Source organism: Cynocephalus volans, chromosome 3 (genome assembly GCF_027409185.1).
Source record: "Cynocephalus volans isolate mCynVol1 chromosome 3, mCynVol1.pri, whole genome shotgun sequence".
In the NCBI taxonomy this organism is placed as follows: domain Eukaryota; kingdom Metazoa; phylum Chordata; class Mammalia; order Dermoptera; family Cynocephalidae; genus Cynocephalus; species Cynocephalus volans.
The window spans coordinates 142,487,817-142,504,664 of NC_084462.1; the positions used below are offsets into that span (position 1 = coordinate 142,487,817).

The 16,848-nt window shown below is 34.9% G+C and overlaps 1 protein-coding gene across 3 annotated transcripts in view; it reads left to right on the forward strand.

Annotated features, from left to right (window-relative positions):
* PCNX4 (pecanex 4) overlaps positions 1 to 15,463 on the forward strand; it is a 46,913-nt gene extending 31,450 nt beyond the window's left edge. For 2 of the 3 annotated variants that reach the window (XM_063089571.1, XM_063089573.1), the window contains exons 8-11: positions 686 to 789; positions 4,383 to 5,416; positions 5,805 to 5,991; positions 14,791 to 15,463. In XM_063089571.1, coding sequence (XP_062945641.1) covers positions 686 to 789; positions 4,383 to 5,416; positions 5,805 to 5,991; positions 14,791 to 15,042 — 1,577 coding nt within the window. In that variant the 3' untranslated portion in view covers positions 15,043 to 15,463. Of the gene's footprint in view, positions 1 to 685; positions 790 to 4,382; positions 5,417 to 5,804; positions 5,992 to 6,516; positions 6,586 to 14,790 lie in introns of those variants that run through there. The other variant, XM_063089572.1, reaches the window with a different exon arrangement.
* The last annotated feature ends 1,385 nt before the right edge of the window (positions 15,464 to 16,848 follow it).

The following is a 16,848-nucleotide window of genomic DNA, read 5'->3' on the forward strand; positions in this document are numbered from 1 at the left end:
GTCCTGCTATGTTAATTCTTTTCTGCACAGAGCGTTGTACAAGCAGAATTGCACAAAGATAATTTCTGCAGCACTACTTATAGTAGCAAAAAATTGGAAACATCTGAAATGTTTATCAACGGGAATTAATACTCAAATTCAATTATATTCATACAGTGAAATCTCAAGTGCACTTAAAGTGAATGAACTTGAGCTATTTACAGTTGACATGGGTAAATCTCAGAGGTATAGTGTTGGGAGAAAAGCTAAGTTTTAAAAGCATTTGTTCAGTGTGGTAGCATTTTATGTAAATTTTTTAAACTACAAAACGTTATATATTCATATGAGTATATATAAAAATGTTCAGAATGTTTTAAATCAATCATGCAAAATTGGCTTTTATATATTTAGTACTTTTCCTAATATACTTAACATGTATGTAAGATTTTAGACAGTCTCTAATTTGTTGTTTTTCTGGAAAATTTATCCTTGAATTTTTATGTATTATCACCTATAGATCGTCTCTTCCAACTGCTCATGTAAAGAGCTTAATATAATGCTTCCTGATATGCAGTGGATATTCTTGACCTAATGAGAGGGTAGAAGGAATCTCAAATTAGTTCTAGATATGTTATCAATTTTGAAGATTCACGTGGCAAAATAAAACAAGATTGAAAAATGATTTTTTATTTCTAATTTGTTTTAGGTCTCCTCTTACCTGGGTCTCATTATTTGGGACGTTTTCAGGATCGTTTGATATGGGTCATGATTCTAGAACATGGGTATACTTATTGCTGTATTAACATTAAGGTCAGTGTGCATTTGAAACCTCTCTAGTATTTTTATAGTATGTGTGTAAAATTTTACCTGTTATGTACACATCAAGCACTTAACAGCTCAGTTTGAAAGAAGAATATCTTTTTATTTAGCTGTGAAAACACATAGGGATTTTAAAAGTTTATTTCAGGGCTGGCCCCATGGCTCACTCGAGAGAGTACGGTGCTGGTAGCGCCAAGGCCACGGGTTCAGATCCTATATAGGGATGGCCTGTGTGCTCACTGGCTGAGCGTGGTGCAGACAACACTGAGCCAAGGGTTGCAATCCCCTTACTGGTCAAAAGGAAAAAAAAAATTTATTTCAGTAACCACATATTGATAGGTGGACTAGTGTTAGTTGTATAATAGAACATGGTAACAAAGTATACCTTCTCCCTTTTCTTTCAGTCCTCTTTTTTTTTTTTTAATCTCTGTCTAGCTGAACATCTCAAAAGTGTGAACCAGTAATATTTTGTTTAACTCCTATATCATATAAGCATTCTCAAGTTAACAAAAACCATCTTCTAACCCATACTTCCCCTATCTGCTACACCCTGTTTCTCTCCTTTAAGAGCAGAATGCCTTTGAGTTCTTCATTATTAAACCTCCAGTTCCTTTTTTCCCATTTTATTTTCAACTTACTCTCGGTTTTTGACCCCTTTACTCCACCACAAACTGCTCTCATATGCCTTTCACGTTGCTAAAACTAATGATCAACTCTCAGACCCAATCTTACTTGACCTGTCAGCAGCCTGGATACAGCTGATCTCTTCTCTTCACTTAGTTCACTCCTTCTGAGTCTCCTTTGATGGTTCCTTCTCTTTTCCTTGCCCTCTTAACATCAGAGTACCCCAGAGCCTAGCAGTCTTTTATGACAACTCTATCCTTCTGCTCAGGCCAATAACACTAGAGTCGTATTTGACCCCTTTTATACACTCCACATGCAGTCCAGCAAGAAATTTTGTTAGCCTTACTGTTAAACCATATCCTGTGTCCCATCACATTTTACTACCTTGTTCCCAGCCACCTTCCTCTCTTACCTAGATAACTGCAATAGCCTCCTAATTGTTCTCCCTACTTCATCTGTTTCCCAGTACACAGTCTGTTGTCAACCAGAATGATCTTTAAAAACTAAGTCAGATCATGTCATTTCTTTACTCAGTACCCTGTGGTGAATCCCTTCTTCCCATTTGGAGTAAAAACACAGCCCTAAATGTTAAGGCTCTCTGTTCCTTCTTTGGCCTCATCTATTACTTTAACCCTCTCACTCTATTCCAGCATACTTCCTGTGCCTGGAACACTCAGTTCCTTCCTCTAATCATAAAACTAACTCCCTTACCATCTTCAGGTCTTGGCTCAATTGTCACCTTCTCAATGAGGTCTCCTATGACCATCATATTTAAAATTACACTTCCACTCTCCTCCCAGTATTCCCAATCTGTATTAGTCCATTTCTGTTGTTTATAACAAAATACACAGAACTGGGTGATTTATAAAGAAAATGAAATTTATTGCTTACAGTTTCTGAGGCTGGAAAGTCCAAAGTTCAAGGAACACATCTGGTGGTGGTCTTGGTGGTGGCAGTAGTGACCTAGGGGTGTCACATTGAGAGATGGCAGAAGCAGAGAGAGCAGAAAGAGACAGACTCTCTTCTCTCTTCTTTTAAAGTCCTCAGAACCACACCCATGACCATCATTATTAATCCATTCACTACTGCACAGACCTACGATCTAATCACCTCTTCAAGGCTCCACCTTTCAATTACTGTAATAGGATTTCCCACAGTCACAGTGGGGGCCAACTTTCTAATACATAAAACTTGGGGGATACAATTCAAGCTTCAGAGAGTCTGCGGGGGGACATTCAATCCACTACACAATCCCCTTGCCTTTACTTTTTCCTTATTTTTATAGGACTTACACCTTCTAACAAACTATGTAATTTTAACAAGCTATGTATTTAGTTTTATTGTTGGTTGCCCATATTCTTAACTCTCTAACATAAATGTCACGAGGGCGGGGATCTTTTATTCTTATTTGGGAATATATCCTAAGCCCCTGGAATAGTGTCTGACATAGAATAGACCTTTAATAAAAATTTTTTGAATGGATAGTGAATGAGTGAATTTTTCGTTTTTAGCACACATTGGATAAAATTGCTGGTGAATAAAAAACTGTCCCTTTAGTCCAGTGTTTCTCAAAATGCAATCTGTAAACTAGTAATATTAACCTCTCCTGGGAACTTGTTACAAATGGAAACTCTTGAGCCCTACCTTGAATCTCTTGAATCATAAGCTCTACAGGTAGGACCAGCAATCTGTGTTTTAAGGAATGCTCCACATGATTGACTCACCTAAAGTTTGGGAACTTCTGCTCTAGTCTAACCTGTACAAGCATGAAAAGACAAAAAATCATGAAAAATATCAAAGACATTTTGTTGCTTAATTCTATTCCGTTTAAAAAATGGTATGGTTTAATAATACATAATACTGTGGGTCTTATTGGCCTTTTGTGCTCGGTGACATGTGGTTTAAAAATATACTTTTTGGTGGCAGTGTTTTTTGAGTTTTGTTTGTTTTGACACAAGCTGGCTTAAGCTATGCCATCTACTAATATTTATATAACACTTTAGTTTTATAAAACTTGCTCAATTTAATTTTCACAACCCAATGTGCTAGGATTATATTTCTTTGAAAGAGAGGTAAAAGGAATCTCAGAGATGGTAACTGACCTATTCAAGTTGTGTGCAAGAACCTGGTGGAACCACGACTTAAAAACAGGTTCTAAAGCCACTGGTAGTTTTGTAGAAATATATAAATAAATAAGCAGCAATAATAATAATAGTAAACAGTGAGCTGGTACTTTCTCTTCAAGTGATTTCTTCTAAGGAAATAATCAAAATGTATTTAAAATATATGTAAGAACTTGTTCATAATATTCATTAGCTCAACATATATTTGTTGCATACTCACTTTGTACCAGGTCCTGGTTTAGGCAGTGGGGATATAGTAGTAACCAAAAGAAAGCTGCCTTATGGAGTTTATATTGTAATTGAAGGAGACAGGTAGTAATTAAATAAATAAGTCTGTATCATTATTATGTTGTTATAAAATAAAAAACTAGAACAGGAGAATGGTTAGATAAATTATGGTACAGTTGTACAGTAGAACAATGCTCTTAATTGCAGATAAAGTGGGGTAGAAAGGGTACAAAACTCTATACATATTGTGTATTTCCAATTTTGCTTTTTTCTCCCCCAGAATTATAATTTAAAAGTTTTTAATGTGTGATTTAGTCTTGAGTATGGATATAGTCTTTTAAAATTATGTTCATACTCAATAAATTTGTTTGCCCAATTTCTAGTGGAATTTCTATAATTTCTTTTAAAATAGTTGTAGGATTTTTAATCTCTCTATTCAACAATGAATGTATTAAATGCATTAAGTTAAGGTGTAACTCTTGAGTTAAAGTAATTTTTTTGTTATTTTCTATATTTTATGATAAGAATTTATGGACATCTACAACACTACTTGCTGTTCTCTGTGTAATAAATACTCACAAACTCAAGTACTTTTTATTTCATTTTAAGGGATTAGAATTGCAAGAAACATCCTGTCATACCGCTGAAGCTCGAAGAGTTGATGAAGTTTTTGAAGGTGCTTTTGAGCAAGAAGAATACACAAAAGTATGTTCCCTTAATGAACACTTTGGAAATGTCTTGACACCCTGTACTGTTTTGCCTGTGAAACTGTATTCTGATGCCAGGAATGTCCTATCTGGCATAATCGATTCTCACGAAAACTTGAAAGAATTTAAAAGTGACCTTGTTAAAGTACTTGTGTGGATATTCATTCAATACTGCTCTAAAAGGCCCAGCATGCAGCAGGATGTTCACAAAACTGAAAATAAAGGGAAAGCACCTCTAATAACCTTGCCTGCCTTAAACACTTCACCACATTCCAAATCACCAGAAGACACAGGTAGTTTAAATTCAGAAACTCTTGATGACTGGTCTGATGATGATAATATTTTTGATGATGAGCCAACTATCAAAAAAGGAAAAGAAGAAAAAGATCAGTTGAAAGATTTGCCAGGTACAAATTTGCCGATTCCAGGATCAGTAGAATCACAGAGCACTGATGATCATCTTTCAATTCCTGAAAACAATCTTTACAAAGCAGTTTTACTGGGATACCCGGCTATTGACAAAGGAAAACAAGACATGGCATATATCCCTCTCATGAAGTTCAGTTGTTCACATTCTCACTTATTAAGCTTACCTGAAGAGTGGAGGTCTAATTGTATGCCTAATTCCAAAATGAAGGAGATGAGCTTGTTATTTCCGGAAGACTGGTACCAGTTTGTTTTAAGGCAGTTGGAATGTTTTCATTCAGAGGAAAAGGCCTCAAATGTACTGGAAGAAATTGCAAAGGACAAAGTTTTAAAAGACTTATATGTTCGTACAGTTATGACTTGTTATTTTAGTTTATTTGGAATAGACAATACGGCTCCTAGTCCTGGCCATATATTGAGAGTTTACAGTGGTGTTTTGCCTTGGTCTGTGGCCTTGGATTGGCTCACAGAAAAACCAGAACTGTTCCAACTAGCACTGAAAGCTTTCAGGTAACTCATTTTCATTATGTACAAGTTGTAACATTGGCAGAAAAATGTTGATTTTTTAAATGACCAAGAAGATGACTTACTCTTTTATTTCTGATTTTTTAAAAAAACATCCCTTTCTTAAAAATGGAAAAAATGCATAGTATGTATAGTGATTATATCAGGAATACACTTTAATTTGTACTTCTTTTTATTTTGTTTATGTGGAGAACCTATTCATATGGCTTACTGAATTTCTTCACTTTAACTGCATCATTTCTCCCTCAACTTTTTATCTAAAATATTTATGATTTCAGTTCAATATCTTAAAAATATAGATTGAACAAAATCTGTTTCATCTTATAAAGTTGATTTTAAAAATTCTAAAATTCTTTGGTTCTCCATTTTTTAGGTATACTCTGAAACTAATGATTGATAAAGCAAGTTTAGGTCCAATAGAAGACTTTAAAGAGCTGTTTAACTGCCTTGAAGAATATGAAAGTGACTGGTACATTGGTTTGGTATCTGATGAAAAATGGAAAGAAGCAATTTTACAAGAAAAGCCACACCTGTTTTCTCTAGGTTATGATCCTAATATGGTAAGGTTAAAAATGTTTTAAAATATTTTCACATATTAACCTTAAATATGGATATCAGTTATAATGTATTTGAACTAAGTAGATGATATATGTAACATTCTAGATGTTGATATATTAATAATTATAGTTTCAAGGCATTTGTAATCATAACTTTATGGGCAATAGTCCAACCCTAGTGTAGATGATTCATTTGCTTTTGCCAACTCAGTAGGAGCCAATTAAAAATGTAATTTGCTATAGCATTTTTGATGAAATATATTGTATTCTTATGCCCAGTTCAAGTGTATGAATTATCACTTTGGATTTGACTCTTAGAAGAGAAATTAATTTGCAAGTGGCAAAGTATTTCTTTTGCTGACATCTATACTTTAGTTGAAACTGAAAATTCAGACAGACTCCAAATAGGGGATGACTTGTAGAAATTTACTAGTACTTCTTACTGCATTTAAAAGGTTAAGTGTGCATAATATGAAAGATTCAATGTTACGAACCTATTGTGGATTTTACATCTGTCTGGCATTACAGTGTGAAGATATCTGCAAATGTGCAAAAAAATAAACCATTGAAAGTCTTGTAAGTGGTCCTAAGGGCATACAGCAAATGAAGATGAAGAGACATTTATTCCAGAAAATCTACTAAAACCCAGTAAGAACAGCAAGGAAGTGCAGCATTTGAATCAAGACCCAGTCCCTCCCACCCCAGTAAGATGGAAACTCTACTTAGACTGAAATAACTAAGAACACAGGGCTCTGTCTCTCCTCACCTCCCAGTTGGAGGGACTGTTTTCCCAGGAGAGGCAGGAGTTTAGCATTTCTCATACTGTCCCCAGCTACCTGTTGCTAACGCATGATTCCAGGCATGTGTAGTTGAGAGCTGGGGACTCCTTTCTGGCCAACCCCACTCATGAGATGGAGTTCTTATCTTGGGCTTGGTGCCACTGAGAATAGGGCCCTGATCACCTTTGCCCACTCATAAGGTGGAGGTTTTATGCTTGGAGAGGCAAGCTGAAGAAACATACGGCTACTGCTCCACCTCTACCAAGTGTCACTGAGAGAGAGAAGTATGCTTTTATTCTACCCCCAGATCCAGAACTCTGGCTCAGAGACTTTTCCTGGTAGGAGAAGCAAATCATAAAAAAGGCTCCAAATCTCTTCCCAAAGGAGCTGATTCATTTGCAGTATTGTGTGGACATATCAAAGCTTAAGATGCTTCCAAAATGATGGAGATTGTGGCAAAAAGTAATTACAAGGAAATTGGTGGGTTCATTAGAGATATGAGCTAAACTGTAAACTGGCTAGATTAACAGAGAGAAATAGGGAAAGAAACTGCAGAGAAGAGCCCTCCCAGGGTCAGAACAAATCTCAGACACTGACATCAAAAGATGTTCCTTTGAAGGAGCTCAAATTCAATTGGATCAGTTTATGGGGCAATTTATGCCCCAAGTCATTGTTGAAAACATAGAGCAACCAGTTGGCAATCAGTAGAGCTTAGCAGCTGGGTGGGAACACTTAACAAAGAATAACTCTGACAAAACCACTGCCTTCGCAAGGTAACTGGCCATTCACAGGGCTGCACTTCCTGAGGGGCTATATTTGAGACTTCAGACTGGGCAGGGAGATGGGAGTGGGAGTGGAGAGCAGGTAAGAATTGACTTCACTAAAGTAATCTACACTCAGTAAACAAACAAGCACATGACAATAACAAGCCTGGCGGCGGGGAGAGGAGGGCAGGAGAACTAGTACACAGAGTTTCTATAGTGTGATCTAAAATGTCTAATTTTCTACAAAAAATTATGAGACATGCAGAGAAATGCAAAAGGCCAACCCATAAATCAGGGGAAAAAAGAAGACAACAGAAATTGCCTATGAGAACAACCAGATGTCAGATTTAACAAAGATTTCAGAGTATCTCTTATGATAAATATGTTCAAAGAATCAAAAGAAATCATGATTAAAGAAAGAAAGGAAGGTACAATGACAATATCACATCAAATAGAGAATACCAATACAGATAGGAATTATAAAAGGAAGAACCAAAGGAAAAATTTACTAGAGGGATTCAGCAGTAGATTTGAAATAGCAGAAGAAAGAATTAGTGAACTTGAAGATTGTAGATCAATAGAAATGATGCAGTCCAAAGAAGAGAGAGAAAAAATAATTGATAAAAAGCAAGAGAGACTCAAAGAAATTTGGAACGCCATTAACTGCACCAACATACACATAATGAGTACCAGAAGGAGAAAGGAGAGAGAGAGAAAGGAGAATAAAAATTATTTGCAGAAATAATGGCTGAAAACTTCCCAGATTTGTTGAAAAATGTTAACCTTTACATCCAGGAAGCTGAATTAACTTCAAGTAGGATAAATGCAAAGAGATCCACAAGCAAACACGTCACAGTAAGAATACTTAAAGCCAGAGACCAGAAGAAAATCTTGAAAGCACCAAGCAAAAGCAACATGTAAATTTTATGGAAACTCTGATAAGATTAACAGCTGACTTGTCATCAGAAACAGTGGAGGCCACAGGCATGGAATGACTTATTCAAAGTGCTCAAAAACCAAACAAAACCTGTTAACGAAGAATTCTATATACAGCACAGTGATCTTTTAAAAATGAAAGCAAAATAAAGACATTCCCAGATAAACAAAAACTAAGAGAATTTGTTCCTAGCATACCGACTGTACAAGAAATACTTAAAGAGTTCTGCAGGCTGAAAGCAAGTGACCCCAGACAATAATTCAAATCCATATAAAAATAAAGGAGCACTAGTGTATTAGTCCATTTCTGTTGCTTATAACAAAATAACACGGGAGAGGGTAACTTATAAAAAAACTAAATTTATGGCCTAGAGCTTCGGAGGCTGAGAAGGCTAAAGTCCAGGAAACACATCTGGTGAGGGTCTTGGTGGTGGCTTTACAGCTATGTAAGGGCCCCGCATAGCAGAAAATGGTGGAGCAGAGAGAGTGAGAGACCAACTTCCTCATTCACTCTCCTTTTAAAGCCCTTAGAAACCACACCCTGACACCATTATTAATCCATTCACTACTGCATGGTCCTACAGTCTAATCACCTCTTCAAGGCCCCACCTTTCAATTACCATAATAGGATTTCATACACTCTCTACACTGTCACAGTGGGGCTTAGATTTTGGGGGGACATTCAACCCAAGGCATCCAGTAAAGATAACTATGTAATTATAAAAAATATTATAAATGCATATTTCTTCTCCTTTTCTTAACTGATTTGAAAAGTAATTGCATAAGATAATATGTGTATAATGGATTGTTGGGCCTATAACATATAGAAAGGTTTTTTTGTTTGTTTTGCGGGGGGGTTGGCTATATAATTGCACAGAGGAGGCCAGTAGGAGCAAAGCTATACTGGGCAAAGGAAATTACTCCAGATGATAACTTGAATCTACAGTGATAAAGGAAGAAAACCAGAAATTTTGAATAAGAAGTTAATATAATAAAGCAATAAATATATACTTTCTCGCTTTTCTCTCAACTTCTTTAAATGACATAAAATTATATAAAGTAATAATTATAACAATATATTATTGAGTTTGTAACATTTGTAGATGTAATATGTATGACAGTAACACCACAGAAAGGAGAAAAGGGGAGTAGAACTATATGCAGCTACTTCACAAGTTTTGTGGAAAAAGTAGAATTGAAAGATAATGTGAGTTTTTCCATGAACTTTTGAAGTGCTCTTGTACAGGAGTAGCATTTCTGTATCTCACCAGAATTAAGTTAGTGAAATCTGAAGCTGACTCTGATAAGTTAAGACAGAGATGGTAAGCTGCAGGATACTGCTGAGGATATAATGGTTGGGGTGGGGAGTGAGAAATTTTTTAAAAAATTAAAATGTTACAAAATATTTACATTAATGCGAAAGAAAGTACTAAAGGAGGAATAGAGGATTAAAAAAGACATGGGACATAGAAGACAGAAAGGAAAATGACAGACAAAATCCAACTATATCAATAATAACATGAAATGGGAATGGATTAAATAATCTAAGTGAAAAGCAGAGATTTTCAGACTTGATTGAAAAACAAGATCCAACATCCAACTGTATAGTGTATGTCCAACTATATGCAACAGGAGGCATACTTTATATTCAAAGGCATACATATGTTAGAAAAAAAGGATGGAAAAATATATCATGCAATTAGCAACCACAAGAAAGCTGGAGTACCAATACTAATAATAGAAAAAATAGACTTTAAAACAAAAATGGTTACTAGAGATTACAAGGGACATTTTATAATGATAAAAGGGTCACCATCCATCAGGAAGATATAACAATTATATATGCAACTAACAAAAGAGCACCAAAATATATGAAGAAAAATCTCAGAACAAGGCAGATCAAAAAAGAAACAATATTTGAACAACACTATAAACTAACTATACTAAGCAAATATCTATAGAACACTCCACCCAACAAGAACAGAATATGCATTCTCTTCAAGTGCACATGGAGCATTCTCCAGGATAAACCATTTTCTAGGACATAAGACAAACCTCAATAAATGTAAAAAGAGTGCTATAATACAAAGTATGTCCATTTAGGAAACTCACAAACATGGAAATTAAACAACACACTCCTATGTCACCAATGGGTCAGAGAAGAAATCAAAGGAAACTTAGAAAATACATTGAGATGAATGAAAACACAACATACCAAAATTTATGAGATGGAGTAAAAGCAGTTCTTGGAGAGAAATATATAGTTATAAAATGCCTATATTAAAAAAGAATTAGCATTTCAAATCATCGTAACTTTCCATCCACCTTAAGACACTGGAAAAAGAAGAGCAAACTAAACTTAAAGCAAGCAGAAGGAAAGAATAAAGATTAGAGTGGTAATAATGAGATAGAGAAGAGAAAAACAAAATCAATGAAACAAATAGCTGGTTCTTTGACAAAATCAACAAAACTGAAAAACCTTTTACTGGTCTGGCCAAGAAAAAGGCGGCTGAAATGACTAGAATCAGAAACGAAAGAAGGGACATTACTACTGACCTTATAGAGATAAAAATGATCATAAAATAATCTATGAACTGTTGTGTGTCAGTAAATTATGTAACAGGTGAAGTGGACAAATTCCTACAAAGACAAACTGCTGAAAATGACTCAAGAAGAAATCAGCAATCTGAACAGTTGTATAACAAGTAAAGAGATTGAATTAATAATCAAAAACCTGACCATAAAAAAAAACCCAAGGCCCAAATGGGCTCACTGCCTAATTCTACCAGATATTTAAAGAATAATTAATCCCAATTCTTTACCAACTCTTCAAAAAGCAGAAGAGGGAGGAGCACTTTCCAACTCATTCTATGAGGCTAGTATTATGCTGATGCAAAACTAGACAAAGACATTACAAGGAGAGAAAATTACCAACCACTGTCTTGTGAATATGGATGCAGAAACCCTCAACAAAATATTAGCAAACTGAATCTAGCAACATATACTCAAAAGAATTATTCACCACTACCAAGTGGGATGCAAAGTTGGTTTAACATCCAAAAATCAATTGATGTAATATATCACATCAATAGAATAAAAAACAAAAACCTCATGATCATCTCAATAGACACAGAAAAACCATTTGACAAAATTCAACATCCCTTCATAATAAAAACACTTAAACTAGGTATACAAAGGAACTTCTTCAACTTGAGCATCTATGAAAAACCTACAGCTAGCATCATCCTTATTGATGAAAGACTGGATGCTTCCTCCTAAGATCAGAAGGACAAGGATGCCACTCGTGCCAGTTCTATTGTACTGGAAGTTCTAGCTAGGTGCTATGGACTGAATGTTTATGTCCCCACCCCCAAATCATATGTTGAAGCCCTAACCCCCAATGTGATGGTATTAGGAGGTAGGCCTTGGGGAGGTAATTAGGATTAGATGAGATCATGAGGATGGAGCCATATGGTGGGATTAATGCCCTCATAAGAACAGGAAGAGACACCAGAGCTCTTTCTCTGACATATAAGAACAGAGCAAGAATACAGCCATTTGCAAGCCAGGAAGTATGCCTTTATCAGAACCCAACCATTCTGGCACCCTGATCTCGGGCTTCCCAGCATCCAAACTGTGAGAAATAAATGCCTTAAGTCATCCAGTTTATGGTATCTGTTATAGCAGCCTAAGTTAAGACACCAGAGTAAATAGGCAAGAAAAATAAAAGACATTGGATTAGAAAGGAAGAAGTAAAATTATCTCTATTTGCAGATGCCATGACCTTGTGTATTGAAAATCTAAGAAATCCACAAAGAAACTAGTAGAACTAATAAACAAATTCAGGACGTTTGCAGGATATAAGATCAACATACAAAAATTTGTTGTATTTCTACACACTAGTAATGAACAAGCTGAAAATGATATTAAGAAAATCCCACTTACAGTAGCATCAAGAAGAATAAGATACTTAAGAAAAAATTTAATGAGAGGAGGACAAAACTTAGACTCTGAAAATAAAAAAATGTTGAAAGAGGAAATTTTTAAAAAATGGAAAAACATCCCATGTTCATGAATCAAAATGATATTAATATGGCAGTACTCTGTAAAATGATCTGCAGATTCAACAGAATCCTTTTCAGAATCCCAGCTGGCTTATTTATGGAAATTGGCAGGCTGATTTTCTAAAATTCATATGGAATTTCAAGGGACCCTGGATTGCCAGAAAAATCCTGAAAAATAAAATTGGCAGACACACTTCTGAATTTCATAACTTACTACAAAGCAACAGTAATCAATACAGTGTGGTACTGGCCTAAAGATAAACATATAAATCAATGGAATTGAATTGAGAATCCAGAAATAGACCCATGGGTCTTTGGTCAACTTATTTTTAACAAAAGATGCCATGACCATTCAATGGGGAAAGAATGGTCTTTTCAACAAATGGTGCTGGGACAATTGGATGGCGACATGCAGAAGAATGACGTTGGATTATTGGTATTAGTTTCCCAGGACTGCTGCAACAAATTATTACCAAAAATTGGGTGACATTAAAAAACAGAAATGTATTCTCTCACAGAGACCTAGAGATAAATCATGACCTTCAACTTTGCAATTTACTCTTAAATATGGCACCAAAAGCATGAGAAACAGAAGAAAAATAGATAAATAAGTACCAGCCAGCTGCCAAAAAAAAAAAAAGAAAGAAAAATAGATAAATCATACTTCATATAAAGTAAAATATTTTGTGCTTCAAAGGACACTGTCAAGAAGTGAAAGACAATTCATAGAATGGGGAAAATATTTGCATATGTTTTGCAAGGGACTTGTTAACTAAAACATGTAAAAAACTCTTACAATTCTATGATAAAAAGACAACACCATTTAACAATGGTCTAAAGATATACTAATAGCCAATAAGCACATGAAAAATGCTCAATGCCATTAGTCACCAGGGAAATGCAAATCAAAACCACATATCACTTCACACACACTAGGATGGCTAAAATCAAAATGTCAGATAACAGTAAGTACAATGAGGATGTGGAGAAATTAGAATGTAAAATGCTGCTTTTGGAATGTAAAATGGTACAGCCACTTTGGAAAACATTCTGGCAGTTTCTGAAATAGTTAAGCACAGTGTTACTATATGACCTATCAATTTCACTCCTAGGTAAATACCTAAGAGAAACAAAAACAGCCTCACATAAAAACTTGTACATGGATGTTTACAGCAGCATTATTCATAATTGCTAAAAGGTGAAAACAATCCAAATATACATCAGCTGATGAGTGGATAAACAAATTGTGGTATAGCCATTGGAATATTGTTTGGCCGTAAAAAGGAATAAAGTACTGATACACGTTGTAGCACAGACGAACTTTGAAGATATGCTAAGTGAAAGAAGCCAATCAAAAAAGACTGCATATTACATGATTCATTTCATGTGAGATTTCCAGAATAGGCAAGTCTATAGAGAAGGAAAGTACATTGGTGGTTGCCTAGGGCAGGGGGAATGAGGAAACAGGAAGGTGTATAGCTAAAGAGTCAGGGTTTCTTTTTGTGATCATGGAAACATTCTAAAATTAACTGTCGTTATGGTTGCAAATGTTTGGATATAAACCATTGAATTTCACACAATGAATGAGTAAATCGTATGGAATATGAGTTATATCTCAATAAAGCTGTTTCTAAAAAAGGTCCTATTGTGTGATTATCCTCCAACTAGTATTTAAGAGTTATGCATCGCTCCCATCATCAGATGAGTGGATAAGGAAAATGTGGTACTATCTACACAATGGAATACTACTCTGCTGTAAAAAAAGAATGAAATAGTACTATTTACAGCAACATGGATAGACTTAGAGAAAATTATATTAAGTGAAGTAAGCCAGGCACAGAAAGAAATACTGCATGTTCTCACATGTGGGAGCTAATAAAAATAAATAAATAAATATGCAAACAAATAAATGGGGGAGAAAAAAAAAGTTATGCATTGCTGAGGCTAGATGGGGTGAGGGATCAGAGAAGGGAAAGAAAGAAGTACCTGAGATTTTGCTGTTCTGGTGATTAGTGATATGGCTGCCAGGGAATTTTTCTTCTCATTCTTATTCGAAGAGCTAAGGAAATAGAAGTGATTCTTGTTCTGAAGACAAGCAATTCGTGTACATTTTAAAACACCGTTTTGGGTGTTTTGATCTTGGTAGAAGGTTTACCTAACTTTAATGGGATTTTTCTCTTAAATTCATAAATAAAATATGAAGGCCTGAATATAATCTCTCTTATTTTTCTCCTCCCCCTCCCCTTTTGTACTTTAAAGGGAATTTACACTGGGAGAGTACTTACCCTTCAAGAATTATTGATCCAAGTTGGGAAGTTGAATGCTGAAGCTGTTAGAGGTCAGTGGGCCAACCTTTCATGGGAATTGCTTTATGCCACTAATGATGATGACGAACGTTATAGTATACAAGCTCATCCACTGCTTTTGAGAAACCTTACGATACAAGCAGCTGATCCTCCTCTGGGATATCCAATTTATTCTTCAAAACCTGTTCATATACATTTGTATTAGAGTCCATTTTGACTTGTAAATGTAATGTCATCAAATAAGGTGTTTTCATTTTTCCACCCTAGAAAAGTAACACTTCACTGGACAATTTCCCTGTCTCAAGTCAGATGCCTGAGAAAAGCTAAGCACCATCAATTTTAGTTGGTTCTCTTAGCCATCTTAATGGTTTAAAAAACAAGAACTTTATGTCTAACATAAAAGTTTAAACTATTTGGCCGGTATGTGTGCCCTATGGACTGTGGTAGGCTTTGGTAAATATGATAAAACATTTGTATAAGATTAAATAATGAATTTTTCAGTGCTTTTTTTAAATGTCTATAGGTGGCTTGTCTTACAAAAGACAACAGCTATGTAATTTTTACACGCTTAAAAGATATACATATCTGTGTTTTTAAGTAATGATAATGGATCCAACTGAAGGCTAACAATGTGTATAAATAGATATGTTTATTTAAAATATAATTTTTATAGTATTTCAAATATGCTGTTTTATTTTGACATTTAACATGGTCTGAATGTTTTCATATAATATATTCATTTTGTTTTCAAATGAAAACAAAAAAATGAAGTACAAATTTTGTACTTCAATTCAGAAACCTTAAAATTTTTTAATAAAATTTCTTCCAGTAAAATCTTTTCCCTCCTTTTCAAATATCCTTTTGATATATGTGAAAGGAGCAGGGTTCATCCTGTTCATCATGTTAATACTCATAGGAAAAGCAATGTTAGTGTAATATGAGTATGACTACTTCAGGTCATTCCATAGATCTGACACCTTATGCATCTCTTTTCAACTGAATTTATTGCTTCTGAAGAATGACTTACCCAACAGTTACTACTAGTTACTAGTGTCTTAAGGTATATGAACTAAACTCAGAAGGAGATGGAAGGGAGGAAAATTTTCATAATGTGATCAGAATTTTATTTTCATTCTCTTGGTGCTTAGGAACTTTGTACAGGTACTTATGAGGAAGATAACAATGAATCTGCATCAGTTGAGACATGAATTTTCTCTATTTCTTATTTAATTTCCAGCTAAATCTGTAGGAGTACCTTAGATTGGTAATATAGTAATGTACTTTCTTTAGAAGTATTTAAAATTATTTGAAATGTACCCGTCAGGTTTTTATTATTATAATTTTTCTAATTATTTAGTATGTGGACCAGTTCACTCCAGCAATGTTGAAGGATAACTTTTTGGACTGATTTTCAGTTCATGAATTCGTGAAATTTGTGTGTTAACTATTTTTTTGGAGGCAATATAGAATAGTTATTAAAATAGGGTTTTGCATTATGTCTGAGTTCAGATCTCAGGCTTAAGATTACATAATTGAGGTTTACTAGCTGGACAATTTTGTATCTTTTCTTGTCATGTGGGAAAATTTTCTCATGTCATTAAAAACACTTTGTAATGATCATTTCTAATAAGTGCATAAAATTCCGTTGATAGATAGAATTTATTGTACTGTTCCCCAAATAATGAAAATTTTAAGTTGTTTAAATATTATCACTATTATAATGCCAAGCCATGCCTTCCTTTGACCTTGCATCCTCCTCAAACTGCTCCCATATCACATCATTTTATTCATGGCTAGGTTTCCTCTTTCATTCACCTGTTAAATCATCCAGTCTGGATTCCATCTCTACTACCCAACACCAACTAAAAAAAGTTTTCATTAAGGTCACTATTGACCTCCACATTGTAAAACCAGCTGGTCACTTTCATGTCCTCATCTTACTTGTCCTCTAAGTAGGATTTGGCACATTTGACTGCTCCTTCTTGAATCACACTTTATGTTTTCTTTTGGG